Here is a 24,916-nt window from a genome sequence, read left to right as displayed (position 1 = left end):
TAATAGCACCACCATCTGGGCTGATCATATACAAACCATCACATACTTGCGTAAAGGGATGTAGTGGCTCCCAGTGCTGGTGGGATGCCTTCTCTCTCGGTGATGCCTTAAAACTGAAGCATTTTTCAGTACGCAGCAAGTATCCACATCTGCTTTTGAAAATGCTTACAGTGTGTGGTGCTGTGTGGTGCTTACCATTGTGTTGTCTTCCAGGGGAGAGAAGATGTTTTCCCGGCTAAGAGCTGTTACCACTCCTTGTACCTTGACCTGCCGCCGAGTGCACCTGAAAGAGAAGGGCAAGCCACTCATGTTGAATCCAAGAACAAACAAGGTTAGTAACGTCAACAGCACTAACGTGGCTTGTCTTCCTGGTTAGGCAGGGCTGTGTAAGGCTTGAAGATTTTGCATTCAGTAGCTCTGTAGCAGCGCAACTGAGTGAGGCCTTCTGGGGAGAGTTGCCTGTTGTATGTAGTATGTATCTTTTCCATTGGGCTGTTTCATCCCTTCTAAGTCTTACTCTTCACATCTTTTACTGCTAGAAAAGGCTTGACTGCTTCCTAGTGCTAGGTGAGGGCAGTAAAGCAGCATTAGTGTGGGAACCACCTCAGAGGGGTGCTCTGGCCAGGACCTTTGGCAAGAGGGTTAGGTAGCTTTACCTAGCTTGAATCAGGGAACTCACCCTGGGACAATTAGACCTTTGGTTGATTGGGTAAAACCTTGAAATGAAACCCTTGTTGACCTTCCAGCTCACACCCATCGTTTTGGACACAAATCATTGCATATATTTTTGGCTGTTAATTCAGCAAATGCTACAAAGGAGAAATTGCCTTGACTTTTAGATTATCACTAGTAGGGCAGAAGGCATCAGTGGAAGATCCAGCCAGGTATGTCTTCATCTTTGTGTAAGCTGGGCTCAATAGGCGAATCCTTCTCAGTATTTAGTAGTCATATTAAATACTAAGCAGGATCTACTGGACAGGACTCTGGGTTTTGACTCCAGTTCGACACTGGCATCTGAATAATCTCTCTTGGCAACCCACCTCATGTATTCAGAAAGGACTGGCGGAGCGGTAGCTCCTGCACGTCGATGCTTCGGATGGAGAGACTAAAACGGGCCTGGACATGCTCTGCATAGTGCCTGCCTGGCATGTGGTTAGGGTCTGGAAGTAATGGTGGGAGAATAGTTCAGTGATGGAGTGCGTGCTACCAGGTTTCTGGATTCAGTACTTAGCACCACAAAAATGACGTGAATAAAATGCAACCCTGGGTAAATATATACACAAAATAGCTTTGAAATATAATTCTGAAGAGATATTTCTTAGAAAAAGCTTGTAAGATGACACAGAGAGGTTGTCACAGTGAATGAAGTGCACCTTTTGAGAAGTGGTGCATTGAGATTAGAGGTGTGACCTATTTTAAAAAACTTGCCATAAAAAATTTTGCCAATCTTTTATTTTTATTATTTTTTATTATTATAAGAGAAAAAAATAGGAGCTGTTTAGTATAACACGTTTATAGGAGTTTCAGGCCTGCAAAGGAAAGTTAGGTGCGGGAATCCTCTCGTTAGCATGCTTGGTACTAGCCAGAGAGTTGCACAGGCCACCAATTAAAGGAAGCTTAGTGAAGAACGTCCCTTCTTGTTTTTTTCTTGACTCCAAATATCACTTGCTCTTTAGCCTGTCACTCGTTTCCAGTGCAGGACCAGAGCTGTAGTGTCATGGAAGAGAGCCAGCATAGCATGCTTGGAGACTCTGGATCCAACGGCCAGACACATTACAAAGCAAGCCCGAGCTGAACACCAGGGGCCTTTGACACCAGCGTAGACAGGAGAGTCCTCGGTCTCTGAAACCTGGCAGCAGCTTTTTGCCCCTGTCCCTCTGGCATCACCAGTGTTTTCCTGTTCTGCTGCTTTTTGTATCTTAAGATCATGTTTCCATGAGTTTATATCTTTTTATTTCCTGTTTCTTTGCAGCAATTACCATTCTCTATTTTGTATCTTTTTAAATGTCTTACAGCAGCCATTTTGTGAATCCGTTGGGTTTACTTATTTTACTTGTGTGTATGTGTGTCTGTCTGTCTGTCGGTGGGTCTGTGCATGTGTGTGTAGGTGCTTGCAGAGGCAACAGTGTCAGAATCCTCGGAGCTGTTACAGGTGGTTCTGAGGCTCCTGATGTGGGTGCCTGGAGTTGAACTTGAGTTCTCTGGAGAGCAGCAAGTCCCCTCAGCTCCTGACCCATCTTTCTAGCACACTATGCCTGGCTTCTTAGACTGGCAGATGTTTCCTTTTCTCTCTCTTCTTTCTTTCTCTTTGTCTTCCAATCCCAGCACTGGGCCCTGTACATGTTAAGCCAGCCTCTGTCACTGAGCTATGTCTCAAGTTCTACTTTATGGTAACATTTAAGTGTGTGTTTTTGTTACGTGTATCTAATGAAGTCTCTGGTTAGGTTGGAGGTCAGCTAAAGATTCAGCAAAGCCTTAAATGACTGGAGCTAGAACCGTGCAGTCTTGCATGCTTCCTTTCCTAAGGGCTCCGTTGCATGGTGTGTGCAGGCCCACACCGCTGAGCCATCGAGTAGCTCCTGCTCGCGTAGCCTGCAGGTTTGCTTCTAGCTCTGCCTGGTAAAATGCTCCTTGATCGTTGTAAGCCTTTAGTTATTTTCCAGAACTAAGAGAAGAGTTGATCATTTGGCTGATGCTCTCAGCCCTTTTAAGGAGGAAAGATTTTTTAGAAATCCACACCCAAGCATTTTTGCTGGGCTCATTTTAATATAATTTATCCCACAGCTAAAAACTGGAAATTGAATGTTCAGACATAGACTCATTTTTAACTGTATATTCTTGGTTTCATTTATGTGTTACATGCATCTGAACGTGATATGAGGTCTTAGGAATGTTTTCTAAGCACAAATGGGTTAGCAGTGTGCTTTGATTGGCAACTCTGAATTATTCATGGTGTGGATATACCATAGATTGCTTACTGCACAGAGATGACCTTTATCTAGTCTGTGATCTAGGGACTGTTAGAACTGCTCGATGTTATATACCTCTGCATTCCCTAGCTATCTAGAGATGTATCTGGAATGGCTATGTGCAGGTCATATTGCTTAACTACAAATGTGTGCATTAAAGTATTTAAGTGTAGCCAAGGTGGTAGTGCATGCCTTTAATCCTAGCACTAGAGATGCAGAGACAAGCAGATCTCTTGAGTTGGAGGTCTGCCTCGTTTATAGAACAAGTTCCAGGGGTATGCAGAGACTCTGTATTGAAAAAAAACAAGCAAGACATATGGGCTGGATCCTTAGGCTGTTTTCCAGAATCTTATACTACACATTTCTCTGTGAGAGGTAACTCTTTGCATATGCTCATCAGGATGTGATGGCATCCGCCTCAAAGCATTTTGAAATTCCTGGAAAGTGTATTTTACTTTTCAGAATTTGCACTCGAATTGTGTTTTAAAGGACAGTGCTATTGCTGCTGTAGTTACTACTAATTTTAATTCTTTAATTCTTTCTGTTTTTAGGGAATGGCGTTTACGTTACAAGAGCGACAAATGCTTGGTCTTCAAGGACTTTTACCTCCTAAAATAGAGACACAGGATATTCAAGCCTTACGATTCCATAGAAACTTGAAAAAAATGACTAGCCCTTTGGAAAAGTAAGAGTTGATTGGCGTCTGATTTTTATGTTGGCAGCCTTATCTTAGAATCGTGGTGTGATGAAGGCACAGGGTGTGTGCACTCCACACAGTGACGTCACACAGTGACGCTGTTCTTTTGTCGCTTTGCTCCTGTGATGGTTGTGTCCTTGTCACTTTACGGTGCGCTTGCCAGGGATCACTGTGGTGGAGTTTGGCAGGAGTAAGTTGTATGCCACTGATAATTACTTGCGTTCACACTCTGTGTGTGATGAGAACATTGGCAACATGAGGTATCATCTCATTTGCTCACGTCTCATTCCACAGCGTTCACTGATCTCCCACGTTGCGTGTGACACTCTGCTAATAGAAGGCATCCAGGGATAAGTGGCTACATCTTCCAGTAGAGACTGTATATATAATTTTAAAGGTTTACTTATTACATATGAGTATAATGTCACCGTCTTCAGACACACCAGAAGAGGGCGTCAGATCTCATTACGGATGGTTGTGAGCCACCATGTGGTTGCTGGGAATTGAACTCAGGACCTCTGGAAGAGCAGTCAGTGCTCTTAACTGCTGAGCCATCTCTCCAGCCCTGAGACCATACATTTTTGAGATTGTATAGGACATCGAATAGTGAGGGAATGGTCTTTTACAAATAGGTTCCATCTGTCGACAACTAACCTGCGCCCTTGATAGCCCAGAAGCTAATCCAGTAAGTAGCATACAGCCCTGCCTCTGGGTGTTGAGCAGCGGTGCTAACCTGCGGCTGTTCTGCCTGGATATTACTGTAGAAAAACTGCACATGTGGAATCTATCCTGAAAGCATGAGAGGCGTGGGGCCCGACTCGAGGAACCAGATAAAACTTCCCGAAGGATGGAATATCTGAGCTAAAGTGTAAAGTGTGTTGTTGTTAACAAAGCATCAAAATGAGAAAGGACAAGGAATGGCAGGCTGGGGGAGCAGTCGGAATTCAGGGCTGACTGAGTCTGTTGCAGGACATGTGAACACCGCTGGCCTGTGAGGAGTGTCAGTGTCGCGACAGGACAAGAGAGTTGCACTGAGAAGCGGGTGGGTGGGAAATATAGTCTACCCCAAAGAAGCTCGAGTGGGAAGGAGGAAAGACATTGGACTATAAAACACGTGGACCTCTGCTTTAAATAGTCTCACACGTTGAATATGTTCATAGTTGCACAGAAGAGAGTCCCGAGATACTGCCACAGCAAGTTTGCAGAGGAAGGCATAGGCTCAAGGGCAGAGCTAGAAAGTCTCTATTAATCCAGAGGGAGATAAATACAGACGTTACGGGTAAAGATGCCAGTGATGGCTCTGAACGCATGCCTGGTGGTTGGGGTTTTCTTAGTGAAACAGAATGTGGACATCCCAGATAAAATATGGAAGGGCTAATGTCAAGCTGAGAAAGCCTGTCCTGTCAGGAATAGCCACTTGGTTAGGAAGTAAAGCCCCTCCAAGGTAGGTTAGAAAAGAGTGACCCTGGTGCTGTGGTACAGAACACCCACTTCTCACGTGTTGCAGCACTTGAGAAACTGAGGCGGAAGGAGCAGGAGCAGATGTGGAGGAAGAGCCTTGGCTACATAGTGAGACCCAGCCTGGACAGACAGGGTGAGGGCAGCCCCTGGAGGCCTTGTGGAAGGGTCTCGTCTGCTGTGCTGCTATGCACAGCCCTGTTCTTTTCTACAGAAAAGGAGAACTGTAGTGTCCACTAGGCGTTGGCACTGTTCCAGGGTTCTCACTGTAAAGTGGAATTCAGCCTGCTTGTCTGGAGTTGAGTGTGAGATTGGGGATGGGGACACATGCTCTGGTGGGGTTGTGCAGTGGTAGAGATGCGTGCAGCTGCAAGCAGATGGTGAGGGATTGCTCAGAGTGAGGGGAGTGACCCCGAGACTCACAGTCGTAGATGGGCCGTAACTAGACAAAGTGGGAGCCCATGGAAGTGCTGGGTAGGGAGTTCAAACCATTAGGAAGTGAGGCCGTGAATAGCTAGTGTAATAATGACTAGGTAAGGTAAATGGTCAGGCTGTGGCCAGTGTGGAGTTCAGGGCAGCTGTCGGCCCTAGGCTTTCAGAGCCCTAGGTAGGAGCAAGATCACTGAGAGGCAAACACAAGTGTGACTAAAGGTGAGAGTAGTCGCCTGAAGAGGCCCAGCAATGTCCCAGCTTCCCCTCCCATGCCCGATAGACCATCTGTTTCTCTTCTTTAACCCTTTGTACTTTTCTTTCAGAAAGCTGGGTTTTGTTTTGTTTTGTTTTTTGGTTTTATAGCCTGGTTGCTTTTGGCTCTTTCCCTCCAGTGAGAAGAAATCTTCTATCGTATTCTACCTATGTGTGTCATCTTTGTTCCCAGGAGCAATGCAGTTCGTTGGCTGAGTGCTCCACTTATGTATTCACCCAGTAAAATACAGAAATACAGAAGTCTTAGCCTAAGGTGGAGTTATAGTCTAACAAACCATTTGTAAATTGAAAATATTACAAGGTGAGTGTATGTTTAGCACACCCAACCTACCAAATACAGCTCAGCAGCCCAGTTCATTTCAGAGCAAAGTCCTGACCTTTGGTTGCGTGGCTCCCTGGAAGCCGAGGCTCACTGTAGCTGCTCAGCCTGAGAGAACATTTGCACATAGCCTACACAGGGATCCTCTCTTACCGACGAGCACTCCCTTAGGGTGGGCCAGCTTAGAATTAAAAACAAAACAAAACAAAACAGTATAAAAGCAATGTAAGTTGAATACACAAGAAGTCATACAGTAGTGTGGGTGCAGAACACAGGAAAGTTGAGTGGAAGTGGGGGGTAGGAGAGGGGACTGGCCTCTGAGCTACAGTAAGAGACTGATCGAGGCCGTCAGATACATGGCTCCCAGGGAAGAGTTAGACATAAGTCAGTGTGGAGGAAGTGAGGGGGATTGGAGCAGGGAAGGAAAGCTGTATTCAGACTAGTTAGTGGTTTAGGCTGGATGTGGGGAAAAGACATGGCCATATTTGAAGGACACCTGCAGTGGATGCTTTGGGCCTCGATGATCTATACCGGATTGTGGTAGAGAAAGGTCGGAGAAACTAAGAATGGCCTCCTGTTCAATGCATTCTGTCTCAGTGTTGTTTCTGCTCCCTGTATGGAAGAATGCTTAAAACACAACTGGAGGGCTGGTGAGATGGCTCAGTGGGTAAGAGCATCCGACTATTCTTCCGAAGGTCAGGAGTTCAAATCCCAGCAACCACATGGTGGCTCACAACCATCTATAATGAGATCTGACTCCCTCTTCTGGAGTTTCTGAGGACAGCTACAGTGTACTTACATATAATAAATAAATAAATCTTTAAAAAAAACACACACACAACTGGATTCTAAACCCTTTAGCATGGGACTCCAGGCCGTACCTCTGGAGTCGCCACTTCCTTTAGCTTCGTTGTCATTTACGTGGACGCCTTCTGTTGACTCCTTAGCATTTCCAGGCCTTTGTTCAAAGGGTTAGCTGCTGTTTCTCTTGTTAGCAGCTACCATTTCAGTACGTCTGTGTCTTGCTAATTTTTAGGTCTGAGTGTTCTAGAATTATAAGTTAGGGTTTTGGTGTGGTTTCTTTAGTGAAGGGTGTGTGTGTGTGTGTGTCTCTGTGTGTGTGTGTGTGTCTGTGTGTGCGCGTGTGTGTGCGTGCATGTGAGCTCAGTTTTAAACATTTAGGTTGACTTTCAAAGGTCAAAATTTCCAGTGTGATGTAGGCTAACTTGGATGTGATTTGCTGTGCTTAATTTCAGATACATTTATATAATGGGCATCCAAGAAAGAAATGAGAAACTGTTCTATAGAATCCTGCAGGATGATATTGAAAGTCTGATGCCGATTGTGTACACGCCAACAGTTGGTCTTGCCTGCTGTCAATATGGGCACATCTTTAGGAGACCTAAGTAAGACTTATTTTTAAATACAAATATATATTGATTATTGTGTAATAAAAGAATCATTCTGTGACATCTAATTAGATTTCTTGTGTGTTACAATATTATCCAGCCAGGTTTCTTGCCTCATAAAAGCCTAATTTGTATTAAAAGATATTAATAAAAAGTCAACATGTTCACATCTTTGTTTTTGTAGAAACAGCTCACTTAACCAGCTCCTGATCGTTACTGCCATTGTTGGAGGAGTTGTGTAGTAGCTGTTTTCTCCTCCTCCCCTTAGGACCGGAATTACTGTTAAGCCTTTTGGTAGTTTGCCAGGTTGGGATTGCGTCTCATTTATCAGCTTTAATTTCTGATGCTTCTCCTCTTCCCCTTTAAAAGAAAAATTAGCTTTCGTGAATTTCAAATTTCAGACTGTTTCAACTTCTATCAGACATTTCAGTAGGAAGAGTTTTACCCCCTGAGCCACTCCCTCAAGTCCTTGAGTGAGCACATGACTGGTTGTCAGCCAAGGATGACTGATCCTGTTGGAAACCACCGAAAGGGAGTAATGTGCTGGATCTAAGACTATTTTTTATCTGAGTTTTTATGCCCCTTCTGACCTGTTGTTTACCTTAACCCTTGTTTTTTCCCATGGCCAGCTCATGCATTGATATCAGTGTAGGCATCCAGACAGGGCCGAGCGTGACCCTCAGCCCCCGCATCTCATCTGAAGGCTCCTCTCAACTTCACAGTGCATAAGATGCATTCGTTGAGTTTTTTAAAAGGCTGACCCCTGCCAGCTTTCTCCCCACAAGACTCCAATGAGGAAGCTCTGGCAGCTGAAGTTAGCCAGCACCCTGAAAAGCCCTGTTTAACCTAACCCGTATGGTGCTGTCACCAACGTATGTAAAACACCTCTAGGAGGTAGCCTAGCACACGTGTGCATTCTTGTTAGAAAGTGTCTCTCAGCTCAGATTAGAGGAGCAAGGAAACTGGAAGCACGCTGCCCAGCCCTCCCCCTCAGGGGGTCTGGGTCTCTGGCAGGCGTGGGCCCAGGTGTAGCTGAGAATGCCCCTGCTGTGACTCTGGCTTGCACCTCGGATGAGGACTGAGCGGAGATGAGGCGTCATGGGGCAGAGATTTGGATCATGCCGTGAATCCACTGTACCCATTGTAGGAATAGTTACTTCATTTTCCACCTGGATGCTTATGATGTGGACACATTTCTCTTTGGGGATAGTAATCACATCAGTTAACAATAATCTTTGCTAGAGCTGTTCGGTAAGCAACGTAATTATCATTTGAAAGAGTTGAAATGTTTGGAGATAAATCAGTGCTTGGAAATTAAACCGTATCTTGATTTTTATCAGAATATCTAAGTATCCCAATTATGGACAGAAACGTAGGAAAAAAAAAAAAACAAAAAAACTGTCATGAAATGCAAAGGTGTTTTTGTTCTGTTGCAGGGGATTGTTTATTTCAATCTCAGACAGAGGTCATGTTAGATCAATTGTGGATAACTGGCCAGAAAATCATGTTAAGGTACTAAGAGCACACCCTCCCTTGCACAATGTCTCCTTTCTCCTTGTAAGTCAACTCTGCATTGCCAAGGACCAGCTTCCCCGTCTCTCTGCTTACTTATAGTATGAACATGCAAACGTATGCTTTGTGTCTGAGGAGATGCTGCGAGCATCATTCTGAGGTGGATCCCCAGGGCCGTGCTTGGCCCCGAGAAAGACACTGACACCAGTGTACAGGGCGAGCCTGGGCATAGCCCCCACCCCCACCCACTGCTTGACTTTCGTGGTAGAGAAAATTAGATGCTCCACCAAGTCTGCTGGTGCAGATCTAATCCTTACGATACACTTGATCCCTTGGCAGGTAAGGGCAGGAGGGTCAGAAGCTTGAGTGTAAGGCCATCCCGGGACACATGAGACCCTGCCTCAAAAAGGGAAGGAGATGACATAAGTTCTGGGTGGTAGTTATGTGCTCGCTCTCTCTCTCTCTCTCTCTCTCTCTCTCTGTCTCTGTCTGTCTGTCTCTCTCTCTCTCTCTCTCTCTCTGACTAAGGTAGATTTAGATCCTTGGCAAATACCACACTGTAAAAAGAGTTTTTAATGTTTTAATGTAGCAAATACAAAAAATACAAGCCAGGATCAATGTAACTATTTTATGAGGCAAATTGAATAACCTTTTTAAAGATCTTTGGGTAGCTTTGTGCTTGTCACTACAGCAATCTTACTGCCTTTATTATGCCTGCCTTCTTGACCAGAGTAAACCATGATGAACCACGAGTTCAGCCAGGGGCCAGGGCCAACACTTTTCCAAAGTGGAAGCAGAAAGATCACGTGATCTTTCAAATAGGCCAGCTTGTGCTAAATTTCCTCCTTTTCCTCCATCCTTCCAAAATCATGAGTTCAGAAAAATTTGGTAAAATAACTAAATTTACAGTATTATTTTTCGACCTCATGTGTAGGTATTTATATATTTATATTTTACAAATCTATGTTGTTTTCTCCCTACTGTTGCTAAGGTTTTTCTGACTGTCCTAGGTTAGTAGGGCACACTCTTTATTTCTAGACTTTATTGTGGTAACCTCAGACTTTAACTTACTTCTCCCATGTTTAATTTATGGAAACAGTACTTGCATTGGTCCTTCTGCCCCCTCATTGTGTTTCCAATCCAAAGTCAGCTGGAAAACCCCTCTAATTCTCCTTAATTCCTCATCGTAGGCGGTAGCCTAGTTTGAGTATGCTCCCTGGGTTATACTGGGAATTAGACTAGTGACTTGTCCTTTGTAAATGAGAGTAGAAATATAGCAAAAGAACCCATCCTTTAAAAAAGTCACTTCATTACTCTCCTACTTTTGGCAGTTTCGAACTCACGTTTTGTTTTACTTTGTTTGTGATAAAGGCTGTTGTGGTGACTGATGGAGAGAGGATCCTGGGCCTTGGCGATCTGGGTGTCTATGGAATGGGGATTCCAGTAGGGAAGCTGTGCCTGTATACAGCCTGTGCAGGGATACAGCCCGAGAAGTGCCTGCCCGTGTGCATCGACGTGGGCACTGATAACATGGTGAGTGCATCTCTCCCCTTCCCCACCCACCCCTGTTTGCAGATGATTTGTTAAGGGGGAAAGAGCTTATAATTTTTGATGTTAGTCTTTTTCTTAAGCTTGGCTTTTAATGTTTATGTAAATAACAGTGAGTTAATAAGCCTATTAAGTTTCTTAAAGACTTTATATTATATGTTTAATGTAAATAAATGGAACAAAAGACTTTATTTTTGCATTTGGCTTTTTATATAGGCACTATTAAAAGATCCGTTTTATATGGGCTTGTATCAGAAGCGAGATCGTTCCCAGCTCTATGATGATCTGATGGACGAGTTTATGAAGGCGATTACTGACAGGTATCCTATGAAGCCGACGGGTATGAAAGAGCCTCTGTAAGGGAAGGGTTAAGCTGGGGGCCTTTCGTGCCCAGTGATAGCGCGCTTCTGTTGTGCATCCCTGGCTGGGATTACCTGATTTCTGGAAGGAAGTCTGTATTCACGGCTCCTAAACCCTCACAGTGCGTGCGTTCCTCCCATAAGTCTTCCATGGCCAGCCTCATTCCCACCACCCCACCAGAGCTCTCCTGCAGCTCTGACATCGAACTTGGGCCTGTTTTCTTGGACCTGTTTATTTCTTTACCTACCTGCTTATTTATGTCCTGGAGGTGTGTCCATCTGTGTTACTATGCGCATGGGGAGATCTGAGGACACCTTTGTGGGGACTGTTGTCTCCATCTACCTTTCTGTAGGTTGAATGCAGGTTGCCAGGCTTGCTTGGCAAGCACTTTACCTGGACCCTAGTGAATGGATCCTCTAATGCATATGTTTACGCATTATGCATAATGGATCCTTTATGCATATATTTATGGCATGCTATCCTGGGAGTGGAATCCAGGACCTCATACACACCAGACAAGCACCTGAATGACTGAGCTAGACTGTCAGTTCTTGCATGTGATCTTATTCATAACTTGTGGTCTTCATACATGTGACTCATAAAGCACCCGTGTGGGGCCCCCCACCCCCCCACCCCCCGCACTCGCAGCTGCTGGGCTATCCTGCCTTGAGAAATTCCGTTACCGCATCCTGTTTCTATCTCAAATGGAATTCTTTCCAAACTGCCTGCCCTCTGTATTCCCAAGTGCTAACAGTGGCAGTAGCGTTCACCCATTGCCAGATCTTGAATCTTGGTGCTGTTTGTGGCTCTTCTTTACCAGCCAACCGTGCCATCAGGGCTTCCTCAGTATCAGCCGCATAAGTGCGTGTCTTCTGTTACCACAGTCTTCTTTCAACTCTCCCGGCTTCCTATAAACCCTTCTCCAGCTTCTCTCTAGTTAATTTCCATCTAACACTAGGATTAATCATATAAAATAGGCATTGTCTTACGTAGTTTTTTGCAATGGTTTTCTATAGCCACAGATTAAAACCCAGGTTCTTCATCTTTATGGCCTGCCTGTGGTGTATGTGTGTGTGTGTCTGTGGGGTGTGTGTGTGTGTGTGTGTGTGTGTGTGTGTGTGTGTGTGTGTCGTGCATGGATGTGCATCTCTATTTATGACCCATGTGCCAAGTCAAGCATGTGGAGGTCAAAAGACAACCTCTGGTGTCCATCCCTACTTCTACCGTGAATCAGGATCTTCTTAGTGTTTTTTCTACTATATACTCTTATCTGACATACTCTTTAAGCTGCTAGCCGGCTCCCAAGCTTCCAGAGACTACTGCTCTGCATTCTGTCCCTGTAAGAGGCTGGGTTACATATGCTCACTGGACCCAGCTCTTATTCTTGGTATTTGGACTCAGTCCTCACGCTTAATGGGCAAGCACTTTGACCAGAGGGGATAAAATTCTGGAAGCCATCTTGCAAACTCAGCTTTTAAAATTACAGGCAACAAAATACTCAGAAATGAGTTCCTTACTCTAGGTAAAGACGATGGCAGATTCAAGGCTGAACTGCTCGTCTTCTTACACGCTGTCCTCTGGTCCTTCCTCCTTCACTTGCCTTCCCCGGACAAGGTGGCGTTTTCTTAGCTGTGCCACTGCCTTAGCAGTGAACTGGCTCCTCACTCTGCAGTCTGTCTGTTCTCATGGCACGTGCTTCATGTTTCCTGTGTCATTGCTTCTGTCATCTCCTCACATGCACGTGACACCCACCAGCAGGCTACCTTGGTGAATTCTTCCCTCGACAGCCTTCAGGAAGTCAACATGAGACATACAAGTTCCTTGTCCCCTCCTTGACTTAGCTTCTCCTTGTCCTTCAGTGTGAATACACTGGCTACTGAACGTGCAAGGTCTTGGTTAACTCCCCTCTCTGCTGCGTCTTCATTTCCCAGGTGCAGACTCAGTGAAACTGCCTTTCTATTCTTCTCTGCCTTTTCTTTTCTTTGGTTTATTTGTCTGAGTCAGTCTCCCCTGTGTTTTTTAGACTGGCCTCAAACCTGTGGTCCTCCTGCCTTGGCCCCTCTGCGTCAGTGCACGTGTGCCTCCATACCTGCCGTGGCCTTCCTTCCCTTCTTTCCACTGTTCACCAAGAAAGCCCTCAGCTGGCAGATGTTTTTTTACTTAATACATCTTCCTGTTATATAAGCAGACACATCCATTTCAGAGCTTCACCCTCTAATCTGTAGAAAGAGTCCCTTTGGGGGCTAAGTACTGGCCACTCTCCTGGGCCTCTGGAAGTAGTTTATACAGGCCGTGGCCACAGACTCATTTGTGCTGCGTGTCCTTGAAATAACAGGTGTCTGCAGTCTGGCTCTAGATTTTCACAAGCTCTGAAGCTCATGGCCTTGAGCTAGTATAATAACTAACTCTCAGACTCTAGTCATAGAAACAGTAAATGGGAAATCTGTGTAGTAGTGATGCTTTCAACAAAGTTATTAAGACTTTGGTGTTTCTAGATACGGCCGGAACACACTCATTCAGTTTGAAGACTTTGGAAATCATAATGCATTCAGGTTCTTAAGAAAATATCAACAAAAATACTGTACCTTCAATGATGACATTCAAGGTAAAGCTAAAATAAAAGACTTCCCCCCACCTTCTAAGCGTTTATAATGTGTGTTTTGTTTGTTTCGTTTTTAAAATGTCGGGTTTTCCTACAGGGACAGCTGCAGTTGCTCTGTCTGGTCTTCTTGCGGCCCAAAGAGTTATTAATAAACCAGTCTCAGAACACAAAATCTTATTTCTTGGAGCAGGAGAAGTAAGTTTTTAAACCTTTTTACAATTTAAAGGCAATGCTCTGTTTTCTTTTGTAAAGTCCGACTGGCCAGGGGTGGTGGTCATGCCTTTCATCCTATTGCACTCAGGGGGCAGAGGCAGAAGTGAGTTTTAGGCCAGCCTGGACTACATAGTGAGTTCCAGGACAGCCAGGGCTATAGAAAGGAAGCGTCTGAAATGAAAGTAAGACAACACATTGGTGCTTATTGAAGATAACAAGGAATTTAGAATTCACTGAAATGGTACGAGAATCTTGACCTCTTATAAAATAAGTAATTTGTGTTCAGAGAGACTGACAAAGAATCTACTTACGTATAATTTCTACAGGGAGAACAAAGCATATGGGCGTTCCCTCATAACCTAGTCTTGATTTTTAAATGTGTTTACTGGGCAGGCTGCACTTGGAATTGCCAATCTCATAGTTCTATCAATGGTGGAAAGTGGTCTCTCAGAAGAGGAGGCGCAGAGAAAGATCTGGATGTTTGACAAGAGTGGCTTGCTGGTTAAGGTAAGGGTGCAGAACCTGGAGAAGCAGCCGAGCCTCTGGCTGTGGTGTTGGAGTTGGGCATTGACAGCACCCTCTCTTGCCATCCTACCCCTCACTGACCTGGCAGTGTACAGGAGCCGGCGTCCACTGCGTCCCCAGCACAGTCACCCCGCCTGGCTGGCTGGCTGGCTGGCCTGCTCTCAGTTTTGTGGCTGTGATAAAATGACCCTAACCAAAAGTAATGCAGGGGAGAGGAGACGGGGCTCCCTTGGCTTATAGTTGTGATTATAATCCATTGCTATGGGGAAGTCAAGAAACTGATACTCACTGCACAGGCAAGAGCGGAGAGAGTAAAGGTATGAGTGCTTGCTCTCGGCAGTCAGGGCAGGCTGTCCATCTAAGCCTAATTAAGGCAATCCAGACACCACCTCACACACACACAACCTTCACACATGTGTCTAACTCCCCCTAGGCATGCATGCCCAAAGGCCAGCCTGGTCTAAATAGCTCCTCATTTAGACTTTTATCAAGTGATCTAAGGTTGTTGTTGAAACTGGCAATTGCAGATACACTGTCTTTTTTTTTTTTAGTTCATACTTAAATCATAATCTGCTTGCTACAAGACACACTCTCTAGCATTGTGCTCAGGCTCTTAGGAGATGGAATAATTATGATGTCTGATTGTATCTAACTCTTTTAAACTGAAATGTTGTGTGGTACTAAGGATTCATCCCAAGGTTTTATATGCATGCTAGTCAAACATAAACATCCTACCATTGGGCTGCACCCTCAAACTAAGTTTTGAATTGGAATTCAACATCCTGCAGAAGCTATTAGCAATACATCTATTTAATGTTTGAGCAGAAACTCCTAAAGACTGTAATGTTTAAGTCCTAATCCCTGGTGTTAGTCCATGTGTAGGAGGGTCTTCCCTCCTGAGCCTGCCTGCATTCCTTTGCGTTGTTACTCCTACTAATTAGCTAACGATTTTCATAGGGCATATGTTACATGTGTGTTCCATTTATCCAGTATGACTGCTATTCTAGTTTCCCATGTCTACACCATAATCTAATGACAGGACATCTCCTTCCCATTCACATGCATACTGCATGCTATCCACATACATTTATATATATGGAGCATGGATACGCCTCTCATCCTGGCTATTTTCTGTTCATGTCAATAATCAGATACTGGGATAACATTAGATGTTATTAGTCCTGTCAAAACACATCCTTAGGCAGGGAGGCTAGGGTCTGAGGGGTGGGTGGGAGTGGATATTGGGTTTTTATCTTGTTTTTGTTTTCCTTATGAAATTTTTTTAGCTCATTTTTTTTTCTTACGAAATTTTATAACCACAGAAACAAGTTTAAAATGATCATTGAGGTGGGGGTGGGTGGGTATGGAGGACTTTTGGTATAGCATTGGAAATGTAAATGAGCTAAATACCTAATAAAAAATGGAAAAAAAAAAGAAAAAAAAATGATCATTGAGGGCTGGAGGGGTGGCTCAGCAGTTAAGAGCGCTTGCTGCGGAGGCTTTTTTTTTTTTTTTTTTTTAATGAACAGAGATTTTTGCCTTTTCAAAGTCATTAGTTTCAAAGAGACAGAGGCAGAATACAAACCTAAGCGTGTTGCCTGAGTTATAGAGTCCAGACTCTGACTCGTGAAGCTGTCCCCACGGCACTGTGCCTCAAGTGTTTGCTAGCATATGTTTCTACACATAGTGAAGGATTGTGAACGTCACGTTCTTACCTAGAGGGGAGTATGTCTCTGCTGACAGACAGCTCAGACCTTCACCTGGTTGTCATCAAGGGTATGGGTATAAAATGACTGCCACCTTGGTGGTGGATACAACAGCTTCCCCCACAGCCAAGAATTCCTGTTTACCTCCAACCTCAAAGCCTGTCTTTGCTCTGTTCTTTAGAATGTATAGGTAGCTTGGCTGTGGGCCTTGGGATTTCAGATCTCTTCTAGTGATCCTAAACCTGTCATCCTTTTGCAGACGCTGAGTGTCCCCCTAGATCCCCACTCTCCAGAGCTGGGATGATGCCAAGACAGTGTAAGAAGCCAGTATTCTGATTAGTCTTAGCCTCCTTTAATTAGAGATGGGGAGGTGGGGCAGGGCTTTAACTCCGTAGTGAGCTTTAGACCAGCTGAGGCTAGGTACCCTAGGGAGAAGGCAGTTGGGGAGTCGGCCTTAACAACAGTAAAGCGTTTGACTAGTATGTTCAAGCCCTGGGGTTCTTTTTCTAGTACCAAAAGACAAAACAAAACAAAACGGTTTGATGTGGCTGTTCATAAGTTTGTTAGGCTGTGGTCTTCACATATGGTGGGCAAATTTATAATACTTGTATACTGCTATATTACATTCTTAAAATACTAAAGATTATTAACTGTAAATACGGATTTTAGGAGGATGAGTTTTTGAGAGGCACTGCAATGTTTCTGGACAGAATTGATTTGATGAGCTGTGTTTGAAGTCTGTAAAGTTAGAGTTAGCAGATAGAGGTGGAAGAGAAAAGTAAACCAAAGACATTAGTGGTTCAAGGACAAAATCTTTCTAACAGACAGTTCATATGTTCAGTTTATCTTTAATATGCCCTTACTGACACTGTACTTTATCAAAACCCACAGGGGCGGACTGCTAGCATAGATAGCAACCAGGAACCATATGCCCATGCGGCCCCAGAGAGCATACCTGCGACTTTTGAAGATGCAGTAAATAAACTTAAGCCTTCAGTTATAATTGGTAAGTGAAGATGTTCGTACGTAATCCTGTCCTTTAACTGTCAGCCGTAACTCGCATGTAGGATTACTAAAGTAAGTTGCTGCATTTTTACCTCGCCTTCAGCGTATGCAGGTGGTCTCTCGGTGTGTTAGGGACTGGTGGGACAGCCCACCGGACTCACCGAAGCCTGGTGCGCCTAAGTCCCCTGTGCTCAGAGGGGTAGGGCTGTGCATAACCCGTGCACGTCTTGCAGTGCACCTGAGTGCACCTCTAGTGGCTTGCTGAGTGGGTGCTGTGTGAGTGGTTCTTCTGCTGTATTGTTGGGGATGATGCAGAAAGGCGCACGTGCTCACTCTGTGCACAGCTTTGTTTCCCTCTGCACTCTTGCCCTATGTTGAAAATGTCCATGTATTGAGTCTCACAGATAGAGAGGGCTGGCTCCAAATATTGGACTTCTCTGCACAAAGGTTTTAAGGGACAGGATTCCATGCGAGGCATGTGGTGCACACTTATAATCTCAACACAGCAGAGACTAAGGCAAGATTATGAGTTCAGGGCCAGTTTGGGCTACACAGTGAAACACCTAAAATTCTGGAAAGGGGCCGGCGAGACGGCTCAGCAGGTAGCGGTGCTTGCTGCTGAAAGTCTGATGATGTGAGTTGAGTCCCTAGGGTCCACTTGGCAGGAGCAGAGCATTTGCCACATGTTGTCCTCACCACATGTACTCTGTGGCAGGGTGCCCGGGTGCCCCAGACTCACACATACAGACACTGAGTAGTGAATGTAACTACACGGAAGCAGCTTTGCTCTCCTGTAAACTGGCTTTGAACATCTGGGCTCCAGTGTGTGTCCCACCTGAGTCTCCCAAGTTGCTGGGGCTACAAACCTGGCTCTTTATGGTGTTTTGCTTCTAGAGTTGTTGTGACTGTTAAACTCAGCTTTAAAAGACCAAGGTCATTTGACAGACTATACCAGGAAAATGCAGTGCAGAGTGAGAATTTCAAAGTGGAAACTTTCCATGTGTTTCCTGATGTCGACACTTGTTGCTGTGCTGACACAGCGATGAGTTCTTAGCACAGACGCGGGCTGTTTGATTCTCTGTAGCTTCTAGTAGTTTTCATGTGGGAACTCTGTTAATGTTTAACTATAAAATCTTCACAATGAGTTCCTATGCTCAGAAAAATGTCTGTTTTCTCTCACACAGGCGCGCGCGCACACACACACACACACACACACACACACACACTCGAGCATGCACGCACGCACACCAAGAAGATCTTACAGGGTTTTCTACATCACTTCTCTTAAAAGTCGGTATGGAAATGTGAGAATGTAGTCACTCGTGTGTCTATCTCCAGGGGAGCAAGGAAACAGAAAGAAGGTGAGGGACTGTTCTCAGCAAAGGCCACATTTAGTTACCTCCAGATCCCACCGAGGCCTGAGTGTTCTCCCTTCACACAGATCTTTCACAACCTTGTACAATTTGTCTTTAACAACTTGCTGAAGAAAAAATTCTGCTTTATTCTTTTGTCGACTATAATCTGGCTGTATTACATTCTTTTTTGCTTTCTTAGTGCTAGAGACCAAGCCTAGGGTTTTGTGTTTGCTTGGCAAGTGATCTGCTTCTTAGCTAAATCCCCAGTCCCTACATCCTACATCCAGCTTTTGTTTTGTTTGTTTGTTTGTTTGTTTGTTTTTACGAGGTTTCACTATGTAGACCACGCTGGCCTTAAACTCATAGAGATTTGCCTACCTTTGCCTCCTGAGTGTTGCAGTTAAAGGTGTGCACCACCACACCCAGCTCCTATGTTTATTCTTAGACCTAGTGGTCTAATTTAGTGTCTGGGACATGGTGAGGGCTTAGTAAAGGTAAATCAACTGCGTCGAAAAAGTGATTGCTTTAGTCAGGACAGTCTTCTGACCACTTAAGAATACCTATTTCTGAGTTTGAGGCCAGCCTGGTCTACAAAAGTGAGTTCTAGGACAGCCAGGGCTATACAGAGAAACCCTGTCTTGAAAAACCAAAAAAAAAAAAAAAGAAGAAGAAGAATATCACTTAAGAATTTCCAGCTGCAGTCAGGCTGTTAACTATATATATATATATATAGGATTTCCATTACCGGCAACTCTACGTTGAATAACGTAGCACTCCCCCTATCCCTGGCAGCTGCTCTCTGGTCTCTCTCTGAGGGTTCTTTGGGGTCACTCAGATGAGTAGACGCTCACACAGCACTGTGAACCTCGTCACTGGTTAGCATGATGTAGATTCTCCCACGCTGGACAGTTTGCCCTAGAATTTACTGTGTGTGCTAGACAATAAATGTGTAAGTGAGAATTTCCAACATTTCATTGTTTGCCTGTTCATATCTGAAGCTGTGCTCTCATACTCTTCTCTCAGCAATACAAAGTCCGTCTTTGTACCGATACCCGTGGTTTCCTCGTGGTAAATGTTTTGTAGAAACACTGTTCGTGAGAACCGGTTTGTTATATCTGTGCTGAAGTTGTTTGGTTTTTTTTTTTTCCTTTCTTTATTGCAGGAGTGGCAGGTGCCGGCCCGCTTTTTACTCACGGTGTAATCAAAGCCATGGCCTCTATCAACGAGAGACCTATAATATTTGCTCTAAGTAATCCTACAGCACAGGCCGAGTGCACAGCCGAGGACGCGTACACGCTCACAGAGGTATTATCAGTGAGAATCCTGCAAGTTGGTTCTGTCTCGTTGGCTTGTTGGTTGCACTTCTTGCACACTCAGTTCGTTAGTGTTTGAGTGGAGATGGCAGTGAGTCACCAAGTCTGCCGTAAGTGTGTCAGTTCTGAGAGAGTTACTGAATGCCGGCTACTGCTCACTGGCTCACTCAGCTCTGGGCTAAGCCCCTAGTGCTTTTCTGTGTATTTTGAAACCAAATATGTTTCTTTTTTTTTTTTTCTTAATTCTTTGTATATAGAAACTATCCATTTAGATGTGCCTACATTTACATTTTGTTTTGTTAGCTTGCTTGCTTCTGTCTTTCTGTGGCCATCCCTCCTGCCTGGCTGCTTCTGTCTGGGATGGTTTTCCTCCTCCCAGAAGGCCTTAAGTATGGATCTGAAGAATTCCCATGGTGCCATATTTTACCTGCATCTTGAAGGGCATTTTCACCCCACTTGGAATTAAGAACTGGGAGTTGCTGTAGTACTTTAAAAGTAGTTGGTTGTTTTCTGGATTGTGTCTTGACACCATTCCTCTGGGTTTGAACCTACATATGACTTATTGGTCCTCCCTGGAGGCTAGAGTACTCCTGAGTCTGTAGTTGATAACTGACTGCTGCGGTTAGCTTTGGTTTGACACAGGCCTGGTGTCTCTGCTTTGGCCACGTTCGCTGTTGTGAGACTCGATTGCCAGTGTTGAGTGTTTGTGTTTTTGTGTGTGCTGCCCACTTAGCTCTGCCTCGGTCTGACTGCCTCGGTCCTTCCACTTGGTGGTCACTTTCCTACTCTGTCGTTCTGTCCTTGGGTTCTTAGTTTTAGTTCTTATGTACTTTTCAGTCATAAAACTTCAAGATAATCAGAAACTCTGCTTTCTTGCCCTTATTCTATAAACCATCCTTTTACTTGCCTTGGATCCCTTGGCCATCAGCTTTTGCCTTTCTAGGGCTGCCTTTATCTTGTTTTTAAACCAATGGCTGTCTGGAATGGATTTTTTACTTTTCCCCCAGCCTGGTAGCAGGCCAGTGCTTTGGGGCCTTTGACGCTGTTGTAGAGCGTTTCAGCTACAGACCCCAGCTTCTGCGCTGTCATGTAGTGGGCTTCCCCGTGCTCTGCCGGATGGCGTTTTAGCCTCCACTGTGGACCGTGGAATCACTTCTTGCCTCCTTGTAGGTCATCAGAGTGATTTCGGGAACTGGGAGCTTTTGGGTTTTTGTTCTGTGTAATGAACCTACTACAGCCTTGCAGATATACACATTTAGGCAAGCAAGCTACCACTAAGCTATATTCCTAGGCCCTAGGAAGTGAATTTTACAGTTCTGTTTACCATGATATATCAAATTCTCATGTAACTTCTTGAATATGTGACTACAGTTGTTGGGTTATACTCTCAAGAATAAGGAATGTAGTAAGTCTTTAATATTCTCTCCACTAATAAGTCACCGGTAATCTTGTTTTCTTTCATATCTCCTCGGATGATTTTAAAGATCTTGGATATTGATTGTAGGCATATCTCTCAGAAGTTGAGTCTCAAATAGCATACAGGTGCTAGTAAGACGGCTCAGCAGGTAAAGGGTTCTGCACTGGCCTTGGCAACCTTGTTCAGCTTCCAGAATCCATGTGGTGGGAGGAGAGACCCGACTCCCACAAGTTGTCTTCTTAGCACTACCTGTGTGCCCTGATAGGAGCTCGTACATCCCCGTCCAGTAAACAAGTGCTTAAAATGTATAATTATAAATAGTACTGTGCCATATTTAAACTTAAAAACATGCTTATTTATTCTGTGTGTATGAGGTGGGCACACACACGCCACACAACATATCGTGTATGTGTTGGTCGGAGGACAACCTGGGGAGCCACTTTTCTTTATCAAATTTAGGCTTGGCAGCAGACACAGTGGCCACCGAGCCCTCTCACTGCCCCTGCAGTTGTAATGTTTAGTACTTAGTTTACTCCCTACCCTTGCCTTCAGCTTTCTTCTGAAGATCTTTTTCCCTTTGTGGATTTGTTGTTTGTTTTGAAACAAAGTCCTGCTGTGTATGTAGCCTGGGCTTGAACCGTAGTATCTCCTGCTTCAACTTCTCAGATGCTGGGATTACAGGCCTGCGCTAGCCACCATATCTGACTGTTGACATTTTTTGTCGTTTTATTTACTTTCTTGAGTATGTGAATTCTAGTTAAAGTTTCTGATTGTAACAAAGTCTCACTTTCTGTAAATCCATTTTTATTACTTCCCTCTCTCCCAACTTAGTAATTAGTTTTTAATTCTCTTCTAAGCATAGTGTTTGCTGGCTTTGTATATCTGAGTGCTGGGTGATGTGGATGGCAGGTTGTAAGTTGCGGGAGGCTTGGGGTGAGCCTATCTTACTTGGGGCCTTTACTTCTCCAATGGCTGTTAGGCTGGCTTTGATCGTCATAACTCACTTGGCTCATCAGGTAAGGTCTAGAGTTCTATCCTGTCCTCACCCCTTCCAGCTGGGCAGCTCTTTGGGTATAAATCTGCCCTGAAGAATCTCTTAGCAGCTTTTATGGTTCCTGCTCCCTGCACTTCAGTGTCAAAGCTCTGCTGCTGGGGACCTCAGCCACACCTTTGCTGCTGGCGTCACGTGTGGGTCTCAGGAGCCTTCGTCTTCCTGTCCCCCAGTCCTTAATACCATTGCCGTGGTGACTGACACCCTGCTTCTCCTCGGGAAGGTTTTGGACTTGGTCCATGTTGCAGACTTCCGTAGCACTTCTTTTTCTCTTTGTTACGGAGTGCTTATCTCCTGCTTTCCTGTCGCTACTGTTAGGAAAAAGTCAATTCTGTGAATATATTAGAGATAATGATATAAACCTTTCATACCGATTGAAACCCTTTCTTTTTAAGTCAGTCACAAATCAACATAAAGAGTTTTTCCAGCTCATCGCTTCCTTTCCACCCTTCCCAGGCACCGGGCAGCACAGGGTGCGCAGACACGCGTGCAGCCAAACACACACAGGGTGCGCAGACACGCGTGCAGCCAAACACACACAGGGTGCGCAGACACGCATGCAGCCAAACACACACAGGGTGCGCAGACACGCATGCAGCCAAACACACACATAAAGCTTTCATTGTTTCCTAAAATTTGTGCTTAAGCTTTACCATTATTATTATCATCATTAGCGTCATTGCTTATCCTATCTACCAGGTTATTGGGTATAGTTTACCTAGTTTTATATGGGTAAAATGGTGATGACTGCTGTTCTCCAAGTTAAGCCTTTCTCTTGCACAGTGAATATAAGGCTCAGATCCAATATATCATTAGCTCTGACATTTTCAAGTAAAATTATGTATAACTTATTTGCATGTGGGTAGACATATGTGTGTGTGTGTGTGTATAATGTTTTATAAAGTAGTAAAGTAATACTGCTCAGGTCTTTGAGAAATTTATTTCTGAATATGAGTGTGCTGAGTAATATTATTGAACTAAATAGACATCTTTGAAGGAATAAAATTCTCCAAGGAGAATCGTTGGATAAACTGTAATCGGTCAGTTTGGAGTGCAGACTTTAGGCTGCAGGAATGGCTCAGCAGGTAAAGGCCCTGACCCCCGAGATTAGTGTTCTGAGTTCAGCCTGCAGTTCCATGTGGAAGGAAAGAAAAACCTGCCAGGGGTCCTCCGCTTTATCTTAATGTGTAACCAAGCACCAAGTGTGAAAACTCTTCAGACCTGCATCTCTCCACAGCTCTGTAACTTTGAAGCCTTACCAGAATAAAAAGCGTGGAGCCATTGAATCATAGCTTATAGATACCTTCTCCCTGCCACGCAAAACACTGGTGTTAAATTTTGAATTTGCCTTTTAAGTTTGTAGTGCCCCTCCGTTGAGGGGAGAAAAGACTTGCTCTAACACCCTCTGCTGCTCAGTGAGAAAAACACTTTCAGTGTTGTTCAGGTTGCCCTTGAACCCTGCTATCTTTTTGCCTCTGCCTCCTGAACTACCAGGGTTGCAGGTGACTGAAGAATGTCTTTATATTTCAGTAGCCAGTTAGAGCTGGCGTGCAGAACGGGATTGCTACGTCATGAGATCTGACCGTGTGGGCGTGGGAATGACTCAGCATATGGAGTTGTGTGCTCAGGATGCTTACCTGAGCCGTCAGCATAGTTGTTCCCACACCTTTTTTGTTTTGTTTTGTTACAGTGAGCAGAAGGTAGTACCAGTCAAAACAGGTTTTCAGGAAAGGTAAACGACCTGAACACCACAAAGAAAGCACCCAACACAGAGCTAGCCGAGCAGATGTTCCATAGATGGGAGCAAATTCATTTTACTATTTTTCACTTCACTTATGAGGTTCACACTGCTGATGACTCTTTCTTATTTGAGATGCTATTTATTACCAGTTGTGCTTTTATAAACGGAGTAGAAGTGCTAGGGTTTAAAGAGAGCCTCATTTCAGTAAAAGAATTTACAGGATTGTTTTGTAGTAAGTGATTTCTTGTTTCCAGGTAATGTAGTTGTCTAATGTTTTATGAATTTTCCTGAATAAGTGCCGGAAAAAATTAGATTATTTTATGTCACTAACAGGGCAGGTGTCTGTTTGCCAGTGGCAGCCCATTTGAGCCAGTGAAACTCCAGGATGGACGAGTCTTCACCCCAGGCCAAGGAAACAATGCATATATTTTCCCAGGTAAATGCCTTCATTACAGATGTTATAGATCCATCATTAATTGCATAAAAAATATTTCAGAGGACTGACTCAGAGCACCAGGGGCTTTTCCAGAGAACCTGGTTCGATTCCCAGCACACCCTCATGGCGGCTCCAGTCCCAGGGAAGCTGATGGCTCGGCTTGACTTTTGATTGACTTTTGTCAGCCATGCATAAAAGTGCTGCAAAGCATAGACCCAGGCAAAATATCCAGATAACATAAAGTAATAAAAGAACATGTCCATGGAATTCTTTAGGAGTTTAAAGTCCACATAATGGATAGTATTTACTGAAGTGTGATATGTCAAGGGAAACAAGGAATTCAGGAATTCTAACCTGCTCTGTTTTCTTTGAAAATGTCATCATACTGTTAGGTTTTATTATAGAGATAATACAGTGCATGTTCTATAAATGTTCAGAAGGACAGAAGGCTATGGTTTTCAGCTCTGTTATACCTTTGCACCACACTCTGGAATATAACTGCTGTCAGGTATTTGCCCTTTTTCTTGTGGATACAGTCAGTAGGCTTATCCCTTTATCATGGACCTTCTAAATTG

At 44.3% G+C, this 24,916-nt stretch overlaps 1 protein-coding gene across 3 annotated transcripts in view; it reads left to right on the top strand.

Moving 5' to 3' along the window:
• Me2 (malic enzyme 2, NAD(+)-dependent, mitochondrial) overlaps positions 1 to 24,916 on the top strand; it is a 50,485-nt gene that overhangs the window by 10,056 nt on the left and 15,513 nt on the right. For all 3 annotated transcript variants that reach the window (NR_157387.1, NM_145494.3, XM_006525496.4), the window contains 12 exons: positions 214 to 331; positions 3,521 to 3,654; positions 7,405 to 7,554; positions 8,994 to 9,069; positions 10,441 to 10,602; positions 10,834 to 10,937; positions 13,473 to 13,582; positions 13,677 to 13,774; positions 14,186 to 14,299; positions 16,915 to 17,029; positions 19,546 to 19,688; positions 24,239 to 24,341. Coding sequence is in view for 2 of the 3 variants with exons in the window: in XM_006525496.4 (XP_006525559.1) it covers positions 214 to 331; positions 3,521 to 3,654; positions 7,405 to 7,554; positions 8,994 to 9,069; positions 10,441 to 10,602; positions 10,834 to 10,937; positions 13,473 to 13,582; positions 13,677 to 13,774; positions 14,186 to 14,299; positions 16,915 to 17,029; positions 19,546 to 19,688; positions 24,239 to 24,341 (1,427 nt within the window). In the remaining variant the exon portion in view is untranslated. The remainder of the gene's footprint in view (positions 1 to 213; positions 332 to 3,520; positions 3,655 to 7,404; positions 7,555 to 8,993; positions 9,070 to 10,440; positions 10,603 to 10,833; positions 10,938 to 13,472; positions 13,583 to 13,676; positions 13,775 to 14,185; positions 14,300 to 16,914; positions 17,030 to 19,545; positions 19,689 to 24,238; positions 24,342 to 24,916) is intronic.

The sequence above is a fragment of the Mus musculus genome, chromosome 18 (genome assembly GCF_000001635.26).
Source record: "Mus musculus strain C57BL/6J chromosome 18, GRCm38.p6 C57BL/6J".
Lineage (NCBI taxonomy): Eukaryota > Metazoa > Chordata > Mammalia > Rodentia > Muridae > Mus > Mus musculus.
The sequence above is the reverse complement of the archived record's forward strand: the minus strand, read 5'-3'. Positions and strand labels throughout refer to the sequence as shown.